The following is a 25,894-nucleotide window of genomic DNA, read 5'->3' on the forward strand; positions in this document are numbered from 1 at the left end:
TTTTTTTTTATAAAAAGATTTATTAAAAATAAGTTCTTTGACGAGAAAAAGTGTGGCATGTATATACATTAAATTGTCAGAAACTTTATGGAGCTTATAATACAATGTATTCATTTTGTTGGTGTTTTCTTTTTTTTTTTTTGAATATGTCATGCTTACTGGAACTTAACAACATTAAGGGAAGAGAAAAACACCGAGCACACGACCATTACAGGCAAAATCTTCAAACTGAGGAGTACTTGTAAAGATGACACTTGGTGATCAGCATGATACAATTGTTAAACACAGACAAAACAAGGTTTTTATGAACGTGGTTTTCTGTTGATACAGTTTAATTGAGGGCTGTAAGCTTCTGATTAGTTCATTCCTACTGTGAATTAACAGATATTAGCAAATGGTTGTGTTCTATAAAGGTAGAAGTATTTTGGGGAGAACAAAATACTGCCAAAAGCCACAAACAAATGCATCTTTTCCAGCTCTATTGCAGCAGGTATCAAAGATTTCTTCTTAGGAAGAGAATTACACAATTGCTGGTTTTCTTCTTTAAGTCCCCACATCTCTGACAGCCAGAACCACAAAAATAGTTTTTCTTAAAATTATTTTATTTTACAAGAGTATCTTGCACAAAAAGTGACAGGACAAACTAACACTCGATTCTGCATGCTCCAGATGACCTCAGATTCTCATACACAGATGTCACATTTCGAACAATATCCTTTGAGTCAAGTCTTCTGAAATTCCCTATTTTTTAGAGCGTATATACAGCTAGCTGAGAACAGCTGTATTACAAAATGTCTACCTATCCTCACAGCTGAATTCACTCCAGTCTCAGATGTCTGCAGGGCTTACACCTTTAGATCCTTGTAGCAGCCTCGTTAGTCCCAGAGTTTAATAAGACCATCCCAGCCGCATGTAATTACTTTGGATGTTTCGTGTGGATGCCAGACTGCACCAATACAGACTTTATCATGTGCTTTTACTCTGCTGTAGAGTTTTGTTGTCTTCCAGTCCCAGATGTTAAGTTTTCCATCTGCATCTCCAGATATCACATAGCTGTGTTAAAGGGATTAAAATAAAAGGTGCATTAAGTGCAAAGACTGCTGGTATTTTAACAGTTTACATTGAGCAATGGAATAGAGCTTTGCCCAGCGAGCTTCCCATCTGACAGTCTGAAAACATATCTGCCAGAGAATTAGCATTCATGCTGTGCTCTAAGGCACACAAGTCCTGCAGAAGGTGATTCATCAGCTGCGAGGTAAACGTGCTAAGCAACGTGATTATACCATACACAGTGTTACTGGAACTGAAGAGAAAACATCGGGCAAAGATAAAGAGCTAGAAGTTTATCTGCAACTTACAGACACTTTTCTTCACTATTTCCTCCAGGTTTGCTGAGGTTATTCTCCTGTTTTTATAGTAATGAATACCTTACGTACATACAATGATAAATGTATCGGCATATTCCTGAGCAAACAGGATGAAGAAAAGATAGTTCTCTGAACAAGTCAGGATTCACCACAGCAGACCCACAAATTAGAAAAAGTGAGTACGTCTGAATCCCAGGTATTCTAGACAAATGCACATTGCAGGAATAAAGCCTTAAGGTTTCTCAGAAGACTTTGCAGCTGGTCTACAGTAAAGAGATTGAAGCAAGTCAGATGTGGAAGCCTCTTGTGCTGCACCAGGTCTGGACAAAACAAGGGGAATCTCCGGATGCTCTGACACAGAAACATAAGCCATCTTTGCAGAATGGGGAATCTGGAATACGCTGACTGTTTTCTACTGTTGTTTGGACCAACTGTTGAGTATAACTTAGTCTAATTAAGCCACAAGAGCAAACTTCCCATTCTGCTGCTTGGCTAGTAAGCCGTCTGATGCTGGGTTAATTGAATGGCTGTGCATCAATCAATGTTGCAGAGGATTCAAAAATAAATCTGTCTGTGCTAGCAAGTTTACAATGAAACTCTTTCCCACAAAACTCACCTCATATCAGGTGAAAAATCCACTTGACAAGCGTAGCCAGCTACCATGTGACCTTTGAAGATTTTCTTTTTGTTTAATCTGAATCTGTTCTGAGCTCCAAAAATCAGAATTTGGTTATCCATTGACTGGCAAGCCAACCATTTCCCTATAAATGCAATAAAAAAAGATATCAGAGTGCCATGCGTGAAAAAACAGATTTGGCTGAAAAGTTTGAGACACATAACTTTTCCTGAACTATATTAATCCAGATTTTTATTATGCATCAGTATCAGCTTCTACCTAGAACCTTATTTCTGCCCGTTATAACTGCCACAAGAGGCAGAACCTTATGCTTGGCAGGAATTGGGAAGCCTATGCCCACAAAAACCCCTCAGAACTGTAAAAAAGCCCTGCCTGTTATAACAATATGCTGCATTAACCCCACTGACTTACTGACCTGTTGTTAAGCTGCTGAGTAAACTTGCTGGTGCACACATTCTAAACACTCAATCAAGTAATTCGGATGAGGAGAAAAAAACATATAGCTGCAATCTGTTTGATTACCTCCTTTGTGGGTACTCTAAGATGATCGCCTCTTATTTTTCTTTATGAGAAAAGCAGGTCTAAGGTGGACTCGGGAGTTTGAAAATCCTTAAGTTTTTGGAATCACTTCATATTCTGTGTCTTAACCGAATATAATTTACTGAAGACATTTAAGAAAAAAAAGAAGAGGGTTTTCTAATCTTAACTCTGTTTCACTCTGCTTCTTGGCAGCGCCATTAACTCGTGCCTGAGAATCCAATGAAGATGATGCACTACAGAACAGCACAGAACAGAGACTTCTGTCCTGAACTCTTTATATCATCGCTGTCTTCACAGTGTCCTATTTGAACAGCAATAACAAAATGTGCTGACTTATCTGTATATCTGATCCAGCTGCTAGCTTGGAATTAGAGGCTTTTCTTAAGACTCCCAAAGAAATAAACAGCATGTGTACCCCAAACGTGTTATTCTCTTCTACTTTTTAAAGGTCTGTTTCCATCTCCTGCACCCTTCGGAAGGAAACGTGTCCCTGCTAATGGCAGGGGGGTTGGAATTAGATGATCTTTAAGGTCCCTTCCAACCCAAACCGTTCTGTGATTCTAAGAAATTGAAAGTTTTCTTCTGTAAAATTTTCTATTTAATTTTCTTTAAAGGACTCATTTAACTCCAAAATGATGCACTATGTCTCTGGCACAATCTGTAGTGTAATTATTCTGAAAGCCCTTGATCTGTGTGATGTTGGACTACTGTAGGTCAAGATAATATTAATTAATGAGATATCTTGAGCTGAAGAAATGACCCTACTTCGTTCCTAACATCATTTACTGTCTCATCACAGAAATCAAATACTCAAATGATCAATCAGGAACAAGACTGAGAAATCTGGTAAACACCAAGTTTCATACAAATGTGGAAGAATGAGATGATCTGAAAACTGGATCAGAATACAGCAAGTTGTGCCACCTCAGAAATATGGGTTGAAATAGCCCAGCTTGGGAAGCTAACATTTTAAAGATGTAGCGTTCTTTCTCCAGAATCTTCCTTTCTATATTAAAACTCTACTTCAATTATTAAGGATAAAATATTTACACTGCAAAGCAAATGTAATTTGATGCTGATAGCTGGCTGAAAATGCTAGCTGTGCAACAAGTTCGTCAGCCACTGCTCAACAAATGAGACTGTTAACTGTAAATCCAGTAACACTTCAATAACGTTGGCAATAAAGCTATTTAATTTTGGCCAAAACACATAAAGAGATTTTGTCCTATTAAAAGGATTTTTCACTTCTTACTGGAGGCACTAACCCTTTATCCTCCTTCAGTTTGATTCTCATAGAAGAATATAAACACCAGTGAAACGTTAACATACAGAAACACTGAGATAATTTAGAATTTCTCTTGTGCAAGTGTTATTTGGGCTATATTCAGAAGAGAAAGCAAAAAACAGCATTAACAGGAACATGTACATCATCACTCTTTGCTTTATCAGTAGCACCACAGGGACTGATGAACTTGCTTAGTAGTTTGCAGCCACCGTCAATTACCACCATTGTTTCTCTTAACATTTTAAATATTGCAAAGAACACATTATAGCTCTACAGAAAAAAAGGAGAGTCCTTTTACTCTGGATGGTCTAAATTTAAATCAACGGTTATCCTGGTATAACCCCTCATTTTGACATACTTGGTCTTCTCAGAACATTTAAATCAAAACCTTATTCAGTCCAATCTTGGAATAGATGTATACACACTCCTTTGGGAAGGTAGGGTTGTGTGGGGCCGCGGGGAAGTGCAGCATGGCAAACTTACAGATCCAATCAGTAAGACATGCCTATGTAAGCTGCCTAAGAAGGCAGTAAAGTGTTAACCTACCATTTGGAGACAAAGTCACGGCTGGCATCGAATGCATACTTGGCTCAGCAATGTACTTGAAGTCTACAGGAATGTCCCTGCAAAAGGAAGAAGTATGTGTTTTATGAAGACGTGGAGACACTCCAAAGGGCTGCCTCGAGTCAGATGATTTACTCAGCCACTGAATCACGGAGAACGTAGTGGTGCTGTCCACAGCAAGGATGTGGAAAAGGGCAAAATTACAAATGCCCACCCAGAGAACTCCAGTTGTGGAACCATTTATGGGATAATCTCTCATAGCATGAATTAACTCCAAACCAAGTGACCCACACTCTACCGCACAATCCTGATTCCAACTGTTAAACTTTAACACAAAGATACTCGATTGCCTCCATTTTAACTGAAACTCTTGCCAACTGCTTATGTAGGTAACAAGAATAGACTGATAGACGCATGTATCTCACTGGAATGTCTTAAGGACTTGAGTTTTAACTATAATGAGTCTTTTTCACTTCTCTCTGACAGTGACCTTTTCCTCCTGATTTCCCCAAATGGGATGCCAACTCCTCAGTCTCAATTCCCTACAGGACTGTGCCAGTATATGTTAAGAATATACCCTGTTCTGTACAAAGGCACGTGGAACATCGTAAAAAAACTCTACAGTCTAATCCTTACTCCTCAGAATAGCCATTTGGTTTTCACTATATAAAGTGAGTTATTAATGAGCTGTGCATATCCACAGCGTTCCTCACACCCTACGCTGGAAGGCTGGTAGAAAGGGAAGACGTGCACACAGCTTCCTCCTTAAACAATGAGATCTCCAGCAGAAAGAAGATTTGATTAGTGTATTCATTAGAAGACGTGCAAAATGTTCTGTAGCAACACCAATTAATACAAAGGGGATGGTTCTAGCCTCAGTGTCTACAATTGACACAGTAGAAAGTCTGCTTAGGACACTGTCAGGGCAGAGAGCGTGGATGGCTGCCTTGTACTCACTGACCGAGCCTTGCTGGATGGCAGTACGGTCAGGGGAAATGCTAACAGCATTAGCAAGGTAATTACAGTTCTAGTTTATCAGGGAGTAAGTTATTTCCCGTCCTCTTGCGTTAAGCAACGTGCACATGGGCAGCAGGGTGCGAAGCTGCCCTGTTGTCAGGAAGCAACACCAGTACTCCTGTAAGGTAAATAAATGTAAGATCATTTACCCCTCAGCATCAGAGGAGGGGGAACCCACTGTAGAGAAGAGCATGTGCAGGGGTAACTACCTCCCTAGTGCGTGAACCTAAGCCTACTGTGGGACAGCAGATCTCTAAAGGATTAACGACATGTTCTCAATCTCTGAGCAACATGACAGCGCAGGAAGTGCAGCACCTCGTGCCGCATCTTGCCCTTTTGTGGGAATACCCAGACGCCTTCAAATCCCTCCTGGAACAGGACACGAAGCCATCACTGCAGCAAGGCCAGATCCTGTCCAGCTCCTAACATCCAGCACCCCCCAGCCCACCAGGCACCTGGAGTCCTCAGCTCTAGGTAAAAGCAATCCTATCAGAAGCCACATTTAAAAAATCTTTTTTTAAAATAAAATCACAGAAGATATATCTCCAATGCTGAATGCTACCGCAGTGAGAAGTTTAGATGCAGTGTAGGTTTTCCACCTTCTCTCCCTTTACAAATGAATGCAGGCTAATCTACTAGAATTTATTCACGACAGACCTGTTTTATGTTGAAAACTAGCAGACACAGTAAGGACAGGTGCAGAATACAATGCCTTAGACTGTTAAGATAAAAATAGACATTTATGTTTCCCCATTTGCTTCCAGTCAAATTGCTAAATAAGTAGTAATATCAGCCCGCTCCGCACATGCCCTCCTCACTTGAAATAAAACAAAAATTAAAAAATTACTGAAAAAGATACTGTTATGGTTGGCTGACCTAAAAAATCATGCGATACATTGTTTGTTCTAATTTTTAAATTTAAGGATCTTCAAATCCTTATATATTTTTCCCCACTTCATAACATTCTAAAGGCTGAAAATGTTTAAATATCAAAAGTAGCTTCTGTCTGTCAGGATCTAGAAACATGATAATCTGGGGCTCTCATACCACTTCTTCCCCAAGCAGGAGAGAGAAAATGCCTTTCAAAGAATAAAAAAAATCCACAAAAGCAAAACAACCCCCTTCTGGGATCTGTACATCATGAAGAGCTCTCTCAGGAGACTACAGCATCTTTACAAGGAATTATGGAGTGAAAAGCCCTGCTGGGGGGTATAGCTTTCTAGACGTGACAAGCCTCCCAAGCCTGGCAAAATAAGCACTAAGCTACTGCTGTACTGCTCTTGCTTTGCTAGCTGAGTCGAAGGTAAAAGGAAATAAAAGCTTCCAAGGTCAGTTGCCTGAATTATTTCACTGTTTATCCAAGTAGGGTCAGAAGCATGGGAAGCAGACAAGACAAAATATTTTACATTTCAAAAAGAGAACACAGAATATAATACCCATGTTTTAACTTTAACTTCGCTGCTGTGAAGGTACAATCAAATGAAAAGTAAAAGCAGGCAAATGTTAAAGTACTCCTGTCAGGACTCCTGAACACCCACCTTGGTCTGAAAGCCTGTCCTGTGTTTGCAGGCTGAACTTTCAGCAGCCAGGCAACTACAATTCAGTGCACGCTACCAGTGGCATCTACGTGCGTGCCACAAACTCCTGGGGAAAGGGGATTTAGAGTCTCAGGGGAGAAGTTGCTGACTGTGATGAAGTCTGACATGACATCCCATTACCGGCTCTGGCCAAGCCGAAGCGTGTACAAAACAGACTACAAAATTCCTCTAGACAACTGAGACTAAGCAATTAAACCAGCTTTAATTACTGGCTTTTAAGGCCATACTCGGGTCAAAATTACTTTGAAGGCTGCTTTGTTTCTGTAGAATATTGAAGAAATTCTGGGCTGAGGAACGCGAAGAAATGCATCAAAATGTGCAGTAAGCACGTCACCCGAAGCTTAGGAATAACTGTCCTTATGAACTTAAGGAAAAAAAGGATTTGAGGTGCAGCACAGAATAGTTTGACGTGGAATTTTTCAAACTCCAAATCTGATATGCTGAATAGACTGGCTTAGTTTCAATGTGTTGTGAAAATCTGGATATTGGAGTCAAGTATGTCTGCAGACCAATAACCGTGTATCATAGCACGTTATGGACAAATGTTTTTTCAAGTTGTCGCTAGGAACACAGCACTGCATTCGCTTTTATAAACTAAAAAAATTCCCAACAACTGAATCACAGAATACTGTCTACTGTTGACAATTCCTCCCTGTTATCTGAACAAGGACGCTCTTTCTTCATTGTACAGGAAGCTCAGTACATATTTTTTTCTCCACCAGGAAAAAACTTCTGCTACTGGAACAATCAGGTTGTGATGTTCCCATACCAGAACCTTTCTGCCTTTCCTGCTCTTCCCCACGGAGTGACTAAATCCACCCACTTTGCTATTTATTTCAGCCATCAACACAAAGCTCAGAGAAGAAGGGCAATCCAATCTCAAGGAAGTAACAGATTTGTGCAAGTGAGATCCTCCTCCTACTCACAGAGAGGAGACATTCCCTAGCAGATATGATATTGTAAAGATTTTTTTCTTTAAGGAGCTCAGTAAAGGGTCTAATCATGAAAAGCTGAGCAGGGGCTCTCGGAAAAAACATCTGCTGACAGTATTCTGTGTCTAGCCTAATCCCAGGTTCCCAGACTTTGGTCATTACCACCACTGCTACTGGTAATGGTAGCAGGTCACAGACACTCTGTGGGTTTTGCTGGCTGCTTGGGTAACATTTAAATATTACAGACTAGAGTCTCTTGACTAGATTTAAAAATAAATAAAAAAAGGTGGGAAGGAACCGATTAGTCACAGAGATGTCAAACTAATGTCTGTATTGTGCAACAGCTTTTCATGTGTGAACAGCAAAATGAAATGGATATGTAGAGATACGGAATTAATAATTTCCAAAAGAGGTTTGAAGTCCTAGAGAAATCTTCAAGTCCTAAACAGAAAGTCTTAAGACCTAGAACATCGTGGAAAACATTTTAGAAATAGGAGAGGTTTGTTTTCTCCCCAGAGATGTTAAAAATTGGAAGTCATTGAAAATGATGTTTCACGTGGGTTTTCTTGGATAGACTGTCATTTTTCCTGTCACCTGTTGTATTCACACTGTGTGTATCGATGATTGCCCAAAAAGCAGACTACCAGAAAAACAGAAATGAAGCTAACTAAGATAGTTATTTCATGTATTGGTCAAATATTAAATAATATTATAATGTATCCAAGTTCAAAGCATTTGAAAACTATACACACTAACATAACATAGCAAGCTTTTCTTTAAAAGGCTATTTTAAGGGCTAATACACCCTTGGGGAATGGAGAGAGAACAGAGATCACTAATAGAGTGCAGCATGCTTCAGGCAGATAAGGCTGTCTTGTGCTTTCTTTGGAGGAAGGGAAATCTATGAAATCTCTTGAGCATTAAGCCAGAATAGGTTCGTTAGTATTCAGCTATGGGATAGGAAGCAACTAGTTTTAAATGATCAGAATATTTTTTTTTAGAGATCTTAATAAGATACAACATTAAAAATACATTATTAATAATTAATGCTAATAATAAACATAGCCTGATGCCCTTATAAAATTGACACCAATAAAACGGAGACTATTTAAGACATTTCACTTTACAGACTTTAAAAACAGTTTTCAAATACTGCAGTACAGTAGGGCAGTAAGCTAGGGACAATAATTCACTATTAAACATTAATAATGTCTAGACATTGTAAGTATTATACTTAGATTATACTTAGATTTTGGAAGGAATGTTTTCTTCTTCTGGAGAAAATTGTTTAAGAACTAGGACCCACACTAGACCGAGTGGCAGAACAAAGAAATATGCAGACTATATGCCCAACTTCAACAGTATCAGAAATTTGCAACAATATCTGAGATCATTCTGGTTTTACTTTCTTGTGAAAGATTTTCTAAAATTGTTTATATAATTATGTAGTAGTTAAATTCATCTCTTCCTCATTTAGCTAGGATGAGGAAGTGTACTGAGTTCTATGTGCTATGTATACCTGTGGGAATAAACTACCTTATCAGTTTGCTTACAATATACTTTATGTTAAAAAGAAAGCACAGTATTTTAAAAACTTACCATTCCCAGACTCTTAAACTCTTGTCATCAGATGTACTCACAAACCTTCTATTTTCATCCACAAATACAATGGTGTTGACAGCTCCCAAATGCCTATCATACTCCTGCACAATCTCACCACTCCGAATATCCCACTACAATTAAAGAAGTCAGAATAAGACTTTTTTTTTCTTTTTACACTAAATATCAGACTTAAAAAAATATTATTTCAAATTTTGAAATAATTTCAGGTAAGAAGGCAAATCCTCTAGCAACAATCTTTGAAAGTCTAGCAAAAAGAAAGAAAAAGACAAGGAAATATTTAATAACTGGTTGAGAAATTCTAGTTGTATCAGAAAATCCAAGTAAAACTAACCATTTCTCGAGCTGTAGGTGGAGCGTTTAAGACAGAATCAGAAGAAAGTAAGGTATTAAGTAGACATACCTGCACAATTTTCTTGTCCGACATTCCTGCAACAAAGAGGTTTTGTTTATCTTCATCAGGATTGAACTTGACACAATAAGGAACCTTCCTGTTTGTGAATCTTGAAATGCATTGTCCTGAAACAGACAAACCATACACATTGGGTCAAGAGGGAAGTTCTAAGGGCTGATGAGTTCATTACAGGTATTGATAAAGAGACATTCATTCTACTTTTACCTCACTAACAGCAGAAAACACCTTTTGTAAAGGCCCTGAGAGGATCAGAGGGTAGAATTTACCCTACACTTTAGTTAGGCATTCTTTCATGTGTTTGTAAGCATGCATCTGCAAAAAGACATACAAACACACTCACCCATACCATCACTACAGCTTTCCAAACAACGTAATTGCTCTTCAGCCTACATATCATCAGGACATAATCAAGGACATCAGGACTAGTCAAGACATCACAGGCTGACCAGCGTCTTTGCAAAGCATCACCTGACTAGTATCCAGGTTATCCCCAACAAAAGACTTGAACTCAGGCAAGAATTCCTTATTGCCACGACTAAAAAGGGTAACAGTAATCCAGCTAGAAAAGAAACCACTGACCTCCTCTCTCAGCCTCAGCCATAAATACCCTGACTGTGCATTATTCGTAACTCCCAGGAGCCTGTTTTAGTTCAAAAGCACAATGCCATTTTTTTTTTTTTTTTTTTTTTAGGTGGTCCACATAACTGAGCTCTGACCCAAGACTGGAGGATCTGACCTACCTTCTGGCTGCCACCTGTATGAGACTTGTGCCACTGCTAACCAAGGAAGCCAACATTTTTTTTCAAATATGGAAACTTCCTTACTTTCAAACACCCTTAGTTTAAAAGAATACTGACAAAATTTACTTTGAATTTTTTTAACTGAAGAAACTATTTGCAGCAGAATGTTACAGAGCATCTTCCAGCCAGTTCTGTGAAAGCATCACACCTATCCCTTCACTTCCTAAACCAGCAGCTTGATTTCTCCTGTCGATTCCTATTCAGAATGCTCTTCATGTTCAGGTTAGCTGAAAGATCAAGTGAAATAATTCTTCTAAATTGAATTTAGGTTTAAAGTGCAATTTCATTACTTAAGTTGTGCCTGTAAACATAAACATGCAATTAATTGATGTAGTAAAAACGTTTTACAACCTGACTGACAATATGTCTTGGTATTTACCACAGTGCCATGTAACAGTGTGTAGAATTACAAGCCTACCTGTTTCAGTGTCCCAGAGTTTAATATAGCGGTCATATGCAGCACTAAGAAACCGAGTGCCAGCATTATTAAAACAGATGTCTCGAACAGCTTTACCATGTCCTGCAGAAAAGATGTAATAAACTTTTAGTCATTCATGCTTAGAATTAATTTTTTTTTGGAGGAAAACATTCCAGTTAACTGCTACCATCTTCAGCAAAGCAAGAAGAACAAGGAAATTGCTTGAAATTCTTCATGAGCGCTAGTAAACCTAGTTTCAGCACAGTGATTCATTCAAGTGGCAAAGAACAAGCAACTCCTAAAGACTGATGATTATTTAAAAAAACAAAACAAAACCACAACTAAAGCACTGGAGAGAGAAACAACAGCACTGCACAGAAACATGCACTGTGCATCATTCATAAATTGATATGCAAGCAAAATTTTAAGTACTATTGGGTTCAAAGACTGTTCTGATCAGTTAAGAGCTGCAAGAGAAGTTTAAAACATTGTAATAAACGACAACATCTAAGGAAAAAAGAAGAAGGACAAACACCACAAGAGATGCATTTAAAGGAGAAATGTTTAAAATGAAAAAATCAAGTATAAAACATGGAAAATATCAGATTAGAAAATTAAGAACGCTTTTATCTGGTGTTAACCTTGCTACTCCTCAGCCCAATACTTTCAGTTGAGAATCAAACCAGACTTGAAGTCTTTCATTAAAATGTTGGCACTGGAACTATATATATATTAAAAATATCTAATATATAGCTATATGTAATCATACAAATACATATAGCTATACATATTTACATTACATATAAATAATATTATATATAATATTTATTTATATACATATAAAACAGCAAGGAAATTTTCATAAGTATTAAAATAGTAAGCAAATCTGGTTGATAATAAGGACTTCCGGAGAAAAACAGTCAAACCATTCAGAAAGAGTAGTCTATTGATAGAGAACCCTTTTTGAGCACTCCTCTGCCACACTGCTGTCATCACGATATCAGATAAAAAGACTTTTTTGTTGTTATTCAACATATATTCACTCAAGCAGTGTTCTAGAAATGTTCCCATCTCAAAAGGGGAATGAGCTGCTTTTGTTCTGTATTCAACGCTGCTATGAAGTTTGTATTTTTCTCTCTCAACCGTCTGCTTTAAAAAGCACCTGTTACATGAACAAAGACTGCACCTGAACTAGGGGAAAAAGAAAAAAAAAAAAAAAAACAGACACAAAAACCTCTCATGCTTTTGCACTAGAAACTGAGTACATAAGAGATTACCTAGTTAAGGAAAGATGCCCTCCCTGCATAAATACAGAGGGTGGCTGTTCTCACTATGAAGACAGGGAAATTCCATTTCATAATTTTGGCTTTGGAAAGGAGTATTGCCTGGAATAATGCCAAAGGTTCGCTAAAAACTTGTACTTTTAAAAATTCTTATTGTCAACATTACACTGAGTACCATTTACCTTGGATGCCTCCAGATCTTTTCTAAGATAAAGTAATAAACTAACCTAAATCATGTCCTTCCATGTAGTTGTTTTTTATATATATATACACATACATACACACACACATTAAGAACTCAGTTTAAAAAAAATGTTATTACCAATAAATGTTCGTAGACATCTTCGATCACCGTATACTTCCCATAGCTTGAAGGGAAAAAAAGGATGGGGGAGAAAGTATGTCAATTGTTAAAAAAAGATGCTGAAATTAAGTGCAAATATATATGACAACATATTTTAAGAAATTAATTACAAACATAAGACATCAACTGATTAATGACAACTACCTATGCAGGAATTCACAAGAATGCTGTCATCTTCTTATTAGCAAAAAAAAGGTCTTAAAATAATTACAAAAACATACCAAATTTAAACTTTAAAATCCTTAAGATTTTACTAGTCAAAAAAAAAAATCAGTTTTCTAATATGACATATCATGGACTAAAACTACATTAGTTCAAAGCCACAAATGCTTCAGTAAACCACTTCAGCATAAGCCTATTTCTAGCTGTAAAGCTAAGCTTCATAGAAAATTAATTACAATGATGGCAAGGACAATAACCTAAACAACTTGTGACCTTCTAAATGCTATTAGTAAATGATTAACACTGTTCTAACACCCACGTCATCTTGTGTATTATTCTTTGTTCCAGAGAACTTGTAATCTAAAAATCAAGTGAGAAAATAAAAGTAACAAACAAAAAAGAAATGGTTCTTGGTAGAATTACCTAGTGTTTACGTACTCTAAATGCAGGGTCTGTATTCAATGATGGTATAAAATACATAAATAAAAATTAAAAAATAACTCACCTTAATTTTGCAATCCATAGAGCAAGACAACAGCATATGCCCAGACAGAGGAAACAACCTAACTGCACTGACACCCTGTAAATAAGGACAATTAAACAGTAAGCAGAGCATGTAGATATTTCCTCAGTTCACTTGCCCTCTTTCCTTTTGTAGGCAAAAAGTTAAACTGCACCTTGCAAAGAAATAACCTAACATTCCATTTTAAAAACAGCAGTGCATTTTGAACATTGTTATTAGCACCAAACTGATTCAGTTCAACAGCTGCACATACACCCTCCTTCAGCATTCACACCGTTACTGTGGTAATCACAGCAAAGAAATACAAGTTGTGGCTGAGGGTAACAGCTTTGAACACACACTTCCTTCCATCTTTTGGCTGCCATTAAGGTGCTGTCCATTGCAGCACAATATATTCCCAGAAGGAATACTGAATATTAGAGACAAAAGAAGCAGCAAGTTGAGTATAGGCTTTTATGAACCTGACCAGTGAAATGCTTTTAATATTAAAAGTATGTATATAGTTACAGGCTCTGGCAATAAGAAACTGTATACGTGACGTAACAACAAATAAAACTGATAAGTTAAAAAACATATTTGGAAATCTTGTAATGCTGATGCATTATAATCACAAAACCTATTTTCTTAAGTTTAATATGAAATAATTCTTAAGCACTTACTCTACAAACGCATTTTCAACGATCTCTAGAATTAGCCTTCCTCTTATGCACGATAGTTTTGAAAATAACTCCAAATCCCACAGAGGTGAATGAAGACTATTAGTCCCTTTAAAGGATGTCAGAAAGTCACTATGTTCATGTAAAAGTATATGGAGGTATCAGAAACAATCACATCTGACCATGCAAACATCTTGCATGGGGCGTACAATGCCATGAGCTACGTGCCATAAATGAGAAAAATATTCCTTCCTTCTACTGATACTTCAGTTTTATAGAAGTTACTAGCTTCAGACACAAATGAAGTTTTTCTCAAATAAAAATAAAAAAGTACACTCACAAACTTCCTACCTTTGTATGTCCAGACCATACATGGATTTGTTTCTTTGGAAGATAGCACTTCTCAGGTGGCACTGTAGAACGGAGATTAACTCCAACATCTTGAGGAACATGAAGGTAAGATCTCCCCTGATAGTCATACATTTCCTTAACTAAAAAGGTAAAGAGAGAAATCTGAGAATCCAATAGATTGTATTTTATGAGGTAATTATCTTAGAAAGACTCAACTACTACACATGGTTAAGGCTTTTCTCAACACAGCTGTTCTGCTCTGAACTGGGGGGGAAGAAAAGAAATCCACTTCATAAGACATGGATGTGGAAACTTATTTGACATCAGTTGGGCTCAAATTAAGTCTGAAACAAAGCAAACTCTGCTTGGAATCTGAAAATCTGAACATTAGAACAATCTAACCCCCTACAGATCTGACTCATTATCAAAACACAAGTGAGTTCCTCAGGCCGGTAATGGTCTGCTTACACTAACCCCACATAGATTAGAGTGTGCAGCTCTAAGCCTGGCATTTGCTTGCAATTTACATTCCAGCCAGCTCTGTGCTGCATCAGTCATGTCAACAGAATTGCAAACCAGAGAAAAAAAAATCCATTTAGCCAATGTGAATGAATATTGGTCAACCAATACTGGTCAGCAGCCAACACCTGCTGTTGAACTAGATTTAACAGAAGAGATTGGACAGTCAGACATGCAGGGATGCATCATGCTTGAAAGGATTATTTCAAAGTAGACTTGTGCTGGATAGTGATGACATTAAGCTGTGCACTGACTAAATCAATTTCTCAGTTTCTGGGATATTACTGTGGCAGTTTTGTTTGTATATGTGACCTCCTGCTCGGTATTAATGATTAAAGGTGTCTACAAAATGGCTTGGGGAAGGCTTGTGTTCAAGAAGATTAATGTTTATCTTGTAAGGACTTTCACTATGAAGCTTTAGAGACCAAGGAAAATTGGATACAAAGAGTTATTCTACAGGATGCTCAATGACTAAAATTTCAAGTTTACGTTTGTCACTATTCAACAAATATTGTCCTAACCTACTGCATATAAATACAATGAAGCACTAATATCACTGAAGTATCTCTCTCATCCACTCCCGTTTAATGCATATAAGAAGATGCTCCAGCTTTTGTGTAGGAACCTGGCTGCAGGAAGTGGCACACAAAAAGAGAGACTCAGTTTGGGCTAAATTTCTGTGCCAAGCAATGTAAGGCAGGGCTGTTTTGCATACAGGCAGTTGAAATAACAGTTTCCAAAAATCACTTAATTTTACTTACTTGACAATTTTCTTTGAAGATACCATATGCTATAGGGTAATTATTTCATACATAATTATTCATAGTATGACAGCAAGAGCCTTTACGTTAAGAAATGAGGAAGTACCGATTCCAAGTGATTTTCTAAATTGCATGTAGGTGAGCCACAACTCAAAGCACTACTTGCTGATGAAAGTACTGAGACACAGAACTGCAGTAATTCTGAAGCTCAAACTAAGCCAAACTCATAACCTAATTTTTTTTTTGCTCTGTAAAATAAGAAAGATATATGAATGCCCAGTAACATGAAAAATGACTAAAACCAGTAGCCTGAAAGATGACATTTCTACGCTGCTCTTCACAGTATGAAGTGGAATTGGTCCAAGTTTATCTCTTTCTCTGTCCTTTATGCTTATGCCTCTGAGCGCTATTATCTCCAAAACAGAAACATCAAGGTGTCTCAGCAAAACTGCTGAGGCTGTCTGCCATCCTTACTAATTAACACAGCAGGCAAGAAAACACGGCGAGCAAGAAAATGAGAACAGGCAGGAAGATGCCATTACCATGTAATATAGTCTTCTCCTCTCCAGGTTTATCATCTTCCAGCTTTCCTCTCTTCTGCCTCTTAGCTGTTATTTCATCCAACTCTTTCTGTTCTTCCTGGAAAAATAAAACATGATCATGACTTTTAAAAATTTAAACATTCAGAATGACATAAATTCCAAAATTGCATTACTGTTTACTTACTACTTAAAACACATTTACTTGCTAAATGAGATCAGAAATTCTTCTAAGCCTCAATAAAGAGAATACTTCTATCAAAATCAGATTAATTTGAAAAGCTGTGTACACTGAACATAATTAAATAAAATCTTTTTATTTAAAGACTACAGCTAAACATCACTGACTAAATGCGAAGGACATTTGTTGGTTGGAGGGTTAAGTAGCTGCTACCCCACCCCTTTTTTATTATTATTACAGTTTTACTTTCAGGTCTTTTTCAAGCTGCTCCTATTTATAAGCATCTTTTATCGGACTCTACACATGGCACATAAATACAATTCATTTTATTTTATTTCCAAACAGTCTTTCAAATAATTGAATGCAGAATATTCAGAACACCTTACTCAAACAAATCACCCGAAACATTTCTATTACCATGAAGCACAGCATGGATCTTCTGGTTGAGACAAACTACTAGTGCAGTTGGATCCCTATTAAAACCACCACGTTACGTATTATTACACCACAATGTACTAACAACTTGTATCTACTGAGTTAAAGTAGTACTTACTTCTGATGGCTTGGCTACTTCTTTTTCATCAACATACTTGGCCCATGGTCCCAGAAAACCATCAATGTTAGATGCATCATTCTCCTTGAATTTCTTCCTTTTTTCGATTTTCTTTTGTCCTGTTTCAAACACTGTTAAACCTGCAGAAAGAAACAATGCACTGCCTAGCTGCTAACACAGAATACAACACATCACAGCAGTCTAAAACAAAAAAATCACACTACCACCACCACCCCCTCCAATACACACAGGAAAACGGAAAACAGATTTTGGTGCCAAAGCATTGCTAACTTTTCTAATTATGAACACTGCTAGCTATGTACAGTAATGGAAGAGACACTTAAATTACTATTTAACCATACATGTTTCCTTGTGTTTTTAACAATAAGCCTGCAGACTGTACGAACACATTGGTATTCATACCATAAATAGTGCAGAGTTCAAAAAAGTAGAGTCCTAACAATTGGCTTCTGATCCCCCTACCCCTCTGTTTCAAATAAAAACCACAAGCAAGCAGGCCAAAACAAATAAAACCCAAAAATCTTCCCAAATCCAAATTACAACTGTGCATTTTAATGCAGAAAGAAAATAAATCACAGTCATCTATTTCCGAACACTAGCTAATTCCTTCCCATAAATGCTAGCTTATCACAAATACTGTGCCCTTGAACTTCATCTGTCAAAACCAGTGTGCAGTTTTCAAATAATGCTTTCCTACAGCATCAGTAGTACTCCTCTAGGGAAAGGGAAACAAAAAGATTTTTGTGTAAACAAAAGGAAAGAGGCAATGTAAAAGCTAAAATGGTCATATAGAAGAATGGTATATTAAAGTCACAAGGTTTCTCAAAATAATACTGCTGAAACTGTAGTTTCGAACGGATATGTTTTACTTCTGAAATTATTTAAATCTTAGCAACTACATTGGACAGAGATGGCTATGTCAAAATAAGTCTATTTTCTTTTTCTTATTTTGGAAGGAAAGAGTGAAATAACCTTGTATATATTCCGTGGAAGAGAAAACAGAAATAAAGAACCTTTATACATATATGCAAATAAAACGTTTAAAAAAATCATGCAAGGGAAAGCATAACTAATGTTTACACATTTTTACTTTACAAATTCAGTACTTAATATTGGGTTACAGTATGATATATCCTCACTAGATTTACTTTACACTAAACTACAATTTCATATGCTAACAAGTCACTTTCAGTGGTAAGTACCTTGCATCAATGTATTAATTACAAACCCCATGCTTCTGGTAGTCAATCCTCTCAGTGGCATGCTATGCCTTTACCATCTGGCAACTTTCCAGCATTTTTTCTTTTCCAAATAACCCAAGCAGCTTAACTCTGCTAAGCGGAGATAACATGCAATTCCCAACAGGAGTGCTAGAGGTTGCTTACAGAATGATCAGTTTGCTACTGAGCAGCACAGTTTAAGTGGTCATCATAGCACACAAAAGTCCTAATGCAAAAATGCAACAACTTACCTATGACAGAATTTAAGAGGACCAAAAAGCTCTGCTCAAATGCACAAATCAATGTTATCCATGCAATTACACGTAAGAGTTCCAATTCCAGATATGAAATTTGACAAGTGATAGCCTGATATATTTGCTACTTCAGGAAAACAAAGTCCCCCAGTACCTCTCTTCGCTCATAACATTACAATTGCAACACATCTTCATTGGTAAGACTCTCATAATTATTTCCTCTACTAGTACCTGTTCCATTTCTTACTGAGGAAGAAATGGAAGTACTCATCAATTTATATAAGATTCTGAATTATTTACCTTGATTTTTTTCAGCTTCTTCTACAGATCCAATATACTTGGTAGCAACTTCAGGGTTATCTATAGATGGATCTAATGCATAACCTGGAACAATAAGAAAAACAAAATAACGTTATTTTCTCTTTTTGATGTACAACTTTATGTACTCTCTCCCCCTATGTTCCATGAATTTTTTTCTAGTTAGTGCTCAAGGAGCTCAGGATGAAGCTCAGGATGATAACTACTTTGAAATTTCATTCACTTGACCTGGGTATTAGGGTTACTACAAGTTATTACCACAGAATCATAGAATGGTTTGTGTTGGAAGGGACCTTTAGAGATCACCTAGTCCAGCCCCCCTGCCATGAGGTCCTTGTGTATGCATTGCTACCAGAATGCTTAAATCTGCACAACAGAGAAGAAAGAAAATATGTACAATAAGCAACAATTCAGGTAAGACACAAAGAGAGGATATCACAGGGGCAAAGCCACAGAATCTTTCTGGCCTCCCAAGAGGCCTCTAGCCCGACACCCTGCTCCATGCAAGGTCAACGCTGAATTCAGCCCAGTTTGCTGTAATCTGACACATCACTTTTTGGAATGTCACAACAATGTTCTTGTGTTGTAATGTGCTGTTGTAAGGGAAAGACTTAACTCTAGATTTAATGTTAGTGGCACATGGTTTTAAACAGATACTCCTTTAGTTCAGGGCAAAGCCAGTAAGACCCTCCATTGGGTCTGTTGTGGCAGCCAGGAGGAAGACAGACGGGAAAGAGGAATGGAAGCAACTCAAGTTTTTTAGGGCTTTGTGCATATTCTGTCTCCCCCAGCAGAAATTATTTCAGCCTCCTCCTGTCAAGGTTGGGAAAGCTTGCTCCCTCAACTTGAAAGCAGTTGTTTTAAGTAGCTTGGAAGGTGCCAGAAGCAGTAGCAATGGCCTTTAATTTTTAAAATAATTAAGTATTCACATCTTCATTTCCTGATTGCAGCTATTGAGTCCTGTTTTAAAAAAATAAATAAAAGCTGCATTTACTCTTATAAATAATTTATAAAATGTATCATCATTTTGTAGATATTCAAGATATTCACAATTTTTGGTACTGAGGTTTCTCATTTTAATATGCATATCTTACAGTTTCTCTCCATTTGTCCTGAAGTGGATAGGATGATCTTACAAGAATAAACCAGACAAATAATCTCATCTAATTTCCAAGGAACAGGTGCACTGAACAGTTACTGACCACTATTTTTTTTTTTTTTTGGGTAAGAGTGCACCCTGGTGGACACATCGCCATTTTTTATTAAACATTACTCAAATGACAAACTGTCCCTTGAGGACCCAATGAGAATTTCTCTATCAGGAAAAACAACGATGAAGATAATCAACACTCTGGTAAAAGCAATCACACACACAAAACCAAAGAAATCTTGTAACAAAAATACAAGAATTAGTTTCTATGCTGGTTCACAGAAACCATCATGAAAATCACGAACAGTGGGAGATCACCCAGTCACCCCCAGAGACCGATAGCCTATAAAGGCACTTGCAAGAACACGACTTGAGAACCTATCAACACCATCTCAATAGCCAAAGGAGTTAATCCCCAACCGTTTCTCAGGAACCCTGCTGTCCTAGAAGATCTTTTACTCCCATGGATAACCAAATTGAGCAGACACTGCAGTCAGACTTTCACTAATTTAACTGCCTGCTTTTATTAAGGCAGTATTTCAGTGAGTTCTTTTCCAAGCTATATGGCTTCTGTTAACAGCAGAGAGATATTACTTTGGATTTATGTCAAAATCAATACAGTGGTTTTCTTGTCCTCCAACTGTATTGACACAGTCTCTGGGACTCTATTTGCTCAGTACTTGTAAAAGAGGGACAGTATTCGAATGAATAGGGCCCCTGGGCCAAGCACAGCTTCCCGTGGAAGTGGAGGCTTCTTATAGCTGGATTGAATTTGGTCCAGCATCATTGTCATAGAAAAGCTCTGAACAATTTCTACTTTCTAGTGGGTTTGTGAAAGAGAATCTTTTCTTTCTGGCTGAGGCTCCTAAACGCAGCTGCAAAAGACAGCCTGCTTTTATCCTACTCAGCTGGTATGCCACATAAAGTGCCTCAACTCCTACGTCTCCTTCAGCTTTATTTGGGAGGTAGACATTTCATACTGCTTTTTAGCAAGGAAAGGTACAATTCCACCTACGTCCATAACTCCAATGCATTTGAAAATGGTTGGTTAAATAATCAGACTTTGATGCAGATTCCAGAATGACAGCTACTTCAAAGACATCTACACCGCCCCGTGCAATGCAGCACAGGAACCCAAGGTAGCTTCTGTACGTGAAACAATATCGCTGGACTGATGCTGACCGAAGGGGCCTTCCCGAAGAATCAAAGCAGTGAAGTGTCTACAATTGTTCGAGGTAACAGTGACTGTCCGCCTTGCATGTAACGTAAAAAATACATAAGTTTAATTTTCAAGTCAGAGTCATTTTAAGCTTTAAAGTATCAGTCTTACTGATACAATAATCCTGTTTTAACCAAGTTACTGAATACTCAATAAAGGGGCTTTGAGATTCATGGGCAGAAGTCTTTATTATTCAGTAAGACCTTAATACCTTGGGAAGGAGAGGCATCAAAACACTAAATGCTGCATGAATGAAGCCGTCCACTTCTAGTGTAGTACTGAGGCCGAACTAGGTATGAAATGATTTTTTAACCACATTAAGATTGAAATAGTTCAGTTGGAAAGGACCTGCAAAGATTGAGTACAACTGCCTGACCACGTCAGGGCTAACCAAAAATTACAGCATACTATTGCGAGTGTTGTCCAAAACCATCTCTCCAGGAAGCCAGTTCCAGTGTTTGACCACCTTCATGGTACATTTTTCCTAATGTCCAGTCTGAACCTCCCTGGCACAGCTTTGGGCCAGCCCCACACATCCTGACATTGGTGACCAGGGAGCAGAGGTTGGCATCTCCTTGCCCTCCTCAGGGGGTTGCAGAGAGCAGCGAGGTCCCCTCTGAGCCTCCTTCTTCTCCAGACATGGCCAACCCAAGTGTCCTCTGCCTCTCCTCATAGGACATGCCTGCCATGCACGTTCGTATTCATGAACAGTGTGTGTGCAACATGTAAAAAAAATCTGTAATGCCCCTTTACACTGAAAGTTTACATATGCACACATAATTAAGGAAAGTATACTAATTTCCCACTTTTTTTTTTTTTTTGAACAGAGCTCGAAAAGGAATCATTAAGAAAAGAGCCTGCTTCTGCTAAGGGTACAGGTACAGCAGACAAACAAGCGCTCGTATTTTAGGACTTCTTAGTCTTGTTAGCCGTGCCCCAAAGACTACAACCTTGGAAGAATAATGCTAGTTTGGGGTTTGGCCATTTACAACGCAATAACTTTGAAAATACTCCCCCCGCCCCCAGAGAAAGCCTTCTCTTGAATAGACAAAATGATGTAAGTCATATTACCCATGACTGTAGGATGCAACATCAGTTACCAACTAAGAAAAGGTCAGACTCTCATTGACTCATTGTGAATGGCTTTCCATCAAACTTATATGAGAGGATCTCATATAAGATTACAGAATGACCAGCCCAGACCATTTTGTTCAGTATTTTTATGGATTATGCCATCAAAGTATCATATACCTGTACAACTAGCAGCTGGCACCAAAACCAAGTGTGAAATATTTCACTTCAGGAGAAAAAAAAAAGAAAATAAATAATCGGTTAGGTACAGGGAAAAAATGTTAAGGACTGTACAAGGGTAGTGGTGGTTTTACACTCAACAAGTCAATCTGACACTTGAGGAAAAAAGTAATCTGCAATTTGTTGAAAAAGAAAAACCATGTAAAACATGGAACAGAGCTGTCAAGACCTAGTCTAGAATAGCAGATCTAGTTTTAGGCAAGGTATTTTAAGGAAAAAAATGGATAGAAATTCAGAGTAACAAGAATGATAAAATGCTGGAGGGTGGAGGAAGGCCTAGAAGAGAAAAATGGAGAACCAGTAGGCCTGTTTAAGACTTGATGATTCTTTTTGTGTATGATATGCCTGAACTACAGTGGTTTGCATCCCAGACAAAGGCTGAAAAGATGGTAGCAGCTCTATGACTACTTCTAAGTGCTGGTATCACAAAGATGTTCTTGATAAAGAAGCTGAGGTCTGCTTGATCTATCAGAGATCTGAGGTTTGCATTCAGAATGCTCTTACTGTTCTCCATGGACTGAGGGACTGTACAAAAGTGACTGGGTTAAGGTTGCAGTATTTTTGAATTTGTATAAAATATGTGCAGGAAGGGCAGATGGTTCTCAAGAGGTTGTTTACTGCAAAGAGAAGCTGCAGATCTTTGATGCCAATCTAAAACATCTCCAGTGCTTGTGTCAACACCACCTCTCCGAGCCTCTGGAATGAAGGGGACCTTAGTAAGATGGGTAGGTTTTGCATAGATTAAAAAGGTTATTGGTACTGAAAAGGTTCAAGGAGGGCTTTTTGCTTAAACAGTTGGGGAACGACAATAGTTAAAGAAAAATAAGTGATCTGGCACAACACACAAACTTAAAAAAAATATATATCCTCAAGTGAAAGGTAGCACAGAAATTTGAAAACAGAGGTAAGAAGGACAGCAATAAGCACAGAATCCTATTTAAACTGAGGGCCTGAGCATGCATACAAAATAGCAGAAGCTAAAAATCATAGCATCATTTAGGTTGGAAAAGACCTCTAAGATCATCAAGTTCAGCTGTTAACCTAGCACCACTAAAGCATGCCTCTAGGCACTGCATCTACATGTCTTTTGAAGACCTCCAGGGATGGTGGCTCAACCACTTCCCTGGGCAGCCTGTTCCAATGCCTCACAAAGCTTTCAGTGAAGAAATCCAGCCTCCCCTGGTGCAACTTGAGGCCATTTCCTCTTGTCCTACACACACAGTGAAATAATACATAGTGAAATTTGACCATCTTGTTTCAAATTCAGAAGGTAACAAAACTGGTAGGACAATACTGCTGTAATTAGACAGAAAGCACTCTTTGGCACGTAAAAATACAACGGTCGTAGCATGTTTTTTCCCCACTGGTGTATGTTAAAGAAAGCTTAAAAGCAAATTAGATTAGCAATTTTTAATAGCATTAACAAGCAGTAGAGAATCCTTTGGACTGAAATTCCAGGTTTAAGTAGTTGCAATGTAGAGTTACCAGGACTCCATTACTGACTGCTCAGCCAGAAGAGGTGATAACCATGAGATGGTAACAGAGGTGCTAGGAAAAGAAGCACAGTCATAATGAGATACTTTAGCCACCTCCTTGGAGTAGACTGTGCAAATGTCACGTCAAGATAGGCTGAAAACAGCATTTTTATAAAACGTACCTATTCCATGAAGCAGTCATGTGAGAAATTCACAAGGAAAAAAAGCTAACTGAGCAGTGCAGGAACCTTGATTTTAAGGCATTTTTCCTAAGGATACTCATTTTAACTGTGACCATAACAGAGAATAAATTAACATTCTTGAGGAAGCAAAGACAGCCATAAAGAGATTTACTACAGTGATCTTAATCTCAAACCAGGAAGGTTATACAAAACAGAAAAGATTTTTAAAAGGAACAGAAAGTAAGCACCAAACAGTAAAGCCTTTTCCGAATGCAGGGATATTTCAAAGACAGCATGTTGGAGCAGAAGAACTAATGCCTGCCAGCTATTAAAAGACATAAAAGAGACCAGAAGGAAGTGAACACAGCTGAACATTATGTAAAGAGAAACAATTAGAAATGAGAAAATATTCTTCAACGAGCTGAAGTTGCATCCAAATGTGTAAAATACAAAGAACCAAACTCTAGCAAATTAGAAGTAAAAACCACAGTAAAGTAGCCTCTCCCACACCTACGTGAGAAACAAATCACACAAGACACAAAAACCTAACACATCACCCTTTGTCAAAAACTGCAGGAGCAGAAAGCACATCAGACAGCATGTAGGCCAACAGATGATCAAGGAATGAAAAAAAAAAGAGTATCACAAGAAAACGAGTTTTTTTTTTTTTTTAATACATGGTCATTATGGAGGAGCTTGGGGATGCTCTTGTGCTAGAACCTTTCTTTATGGGCAACATGACAAAGCATCTACCTCAAAGCAGCATATCAGGAGACTATAGTGTCTGATGAGTGGTAACAAATCATCAGGAGCAGATGGTGTTCACCCAAGAGATCTAAAGCCAAATCACAGTATAAAATCTCTCACCCAATATTGACTCTATATGACAAAGGGAACATATCAAATACAAAATCTATTTTTAAAAGATGCTTTAGAGAGGAGCTGTGAAACTACAAGTCGATCGGTCAGATATTTGTATGGGTAGAAGTTTCAAGCAGTAAAAACTAAAATAAAGAAAATGATCAGTAGGCACTTGGGTGTTAAATACTGCAGCAGAACAGAACACACAGCTTTCTGTATGGATAAAGTACAGTGACAAAAACTCCAGAGTATTTGTGAGGTGACAAACATGAGAATGAAAGAAAATTGGTTGATGTTGGATACCTTTATGAAACACAGTTAGATTGATTACAGGGTACCTCAAGGACATTTTCAGAAAACCCACATCTTTACAAGGTGAATTGATTACAAAAATATTAAAACAGGAATAAATGGTTGGTTTCCACGGTGCAGGAAAGTCACTGGCAGATCCTTGCTCAGGCCCATGCTGTTCAACGTAGTGATAAACGATCTGGTTAAAGGGAACAAATGGCTCGTATGAAGTTATTCAAAGTTGTAATGAAAAATCCAATGTTACTTCTTAGAAACTGAAGGGAAAAAAACAACTCCCACTTTATTAAGCCACAGAACAAATCCATGGTGAGATTACATGTTTAATGCTGTATACAGCCTTGCTCTTCATCTCACTAACGATACAGTGGAACTAGCGCAGAAAAACAAGAGGAACAAGCATGGCCATAAGCAAAAAAGCTGACTGAAACAAAGTTATGGCTGAGATCTCTAACATAAGGAATGACAACAAAATGGTGAGTAAAAAAA

At 37.8% G+C, this 25,894-nt stretch overlaps 1 protein-coding gene across 1 annotated transcript in view; it reads right to left on the reverse strand.

Moving 5' to 3' along the window:
- CDC40 (cell division cycle 40) overlaps nucleotides 1–25,894 on the reverse strand; it is a 38,515-nt gene continuing 12,621 nt past the window's right edge. The window contains exons 4-15 of the mRNA XM_080584434.1: nucleotides 18,881–18,964; nucleotides 17,086–17,225; nucleotides 16,355–16,451; nucleotides 14,533–14,672; nucleotides 13,508–13,582; nucleotides 12,799–12,844; nucleotides 11,194–11,295; nucleotides 9,964–10,079; nucleotides 9,540–9,673; nucleotides 4,376–4,452; nucleotides 1,984–2,128; nucleotides 1–1,053 (exon numbers count right to left, since the gene is read on the reverse strand). Of these exons, the coding sequence (XP_080440560.1) occupies nucleotides 876–1,053; nucleotides 1,984–2,128; nucleotides 4,376–4,452; nucleotides 9,540–9,673; nucleotides 9,964–10,079; nucleotides 11,194–11,295; nucleotides 12,799–12,844; nucleotides 13,508–13,582; nucleotides 14,533–14,672; nucleotides 16,355–16,451; nucleotides 17,086–17,225; nucleotides 18,881–18,964 (1,334 nt within the window). The 3' untranslated portion in view covers nucleotides 1–875. The remainder of the gene's footprint in view (nucleotides 1,054–1,983; nucleotides 2,129–4,375; nucleotides 4,453–9,539; nucleotides 9,674–9,963; nucleotides 10,080–11,193; nucleotides 11,296–12,798; nucleotides 12,845–13,507; nucleotides 13,583–14,532; nucleotides 14,673–16,354; nucleotides 16,452–17,085; nucleotides 17,226–18,880; nucleotides 18,965–25,894) is intronic.

This window comes from Anser brachyrhynchus (genome assembly GCF_964034855.1).
Source record: "Anser brachyrhynchus genome assembly, chromosome: 3".
Lineage (NCBI taxonomy): Eukaryota > Metazoa > Chordata > Aves > Anseriformes > Anatidae > Anser > Anser brachyrhynchus.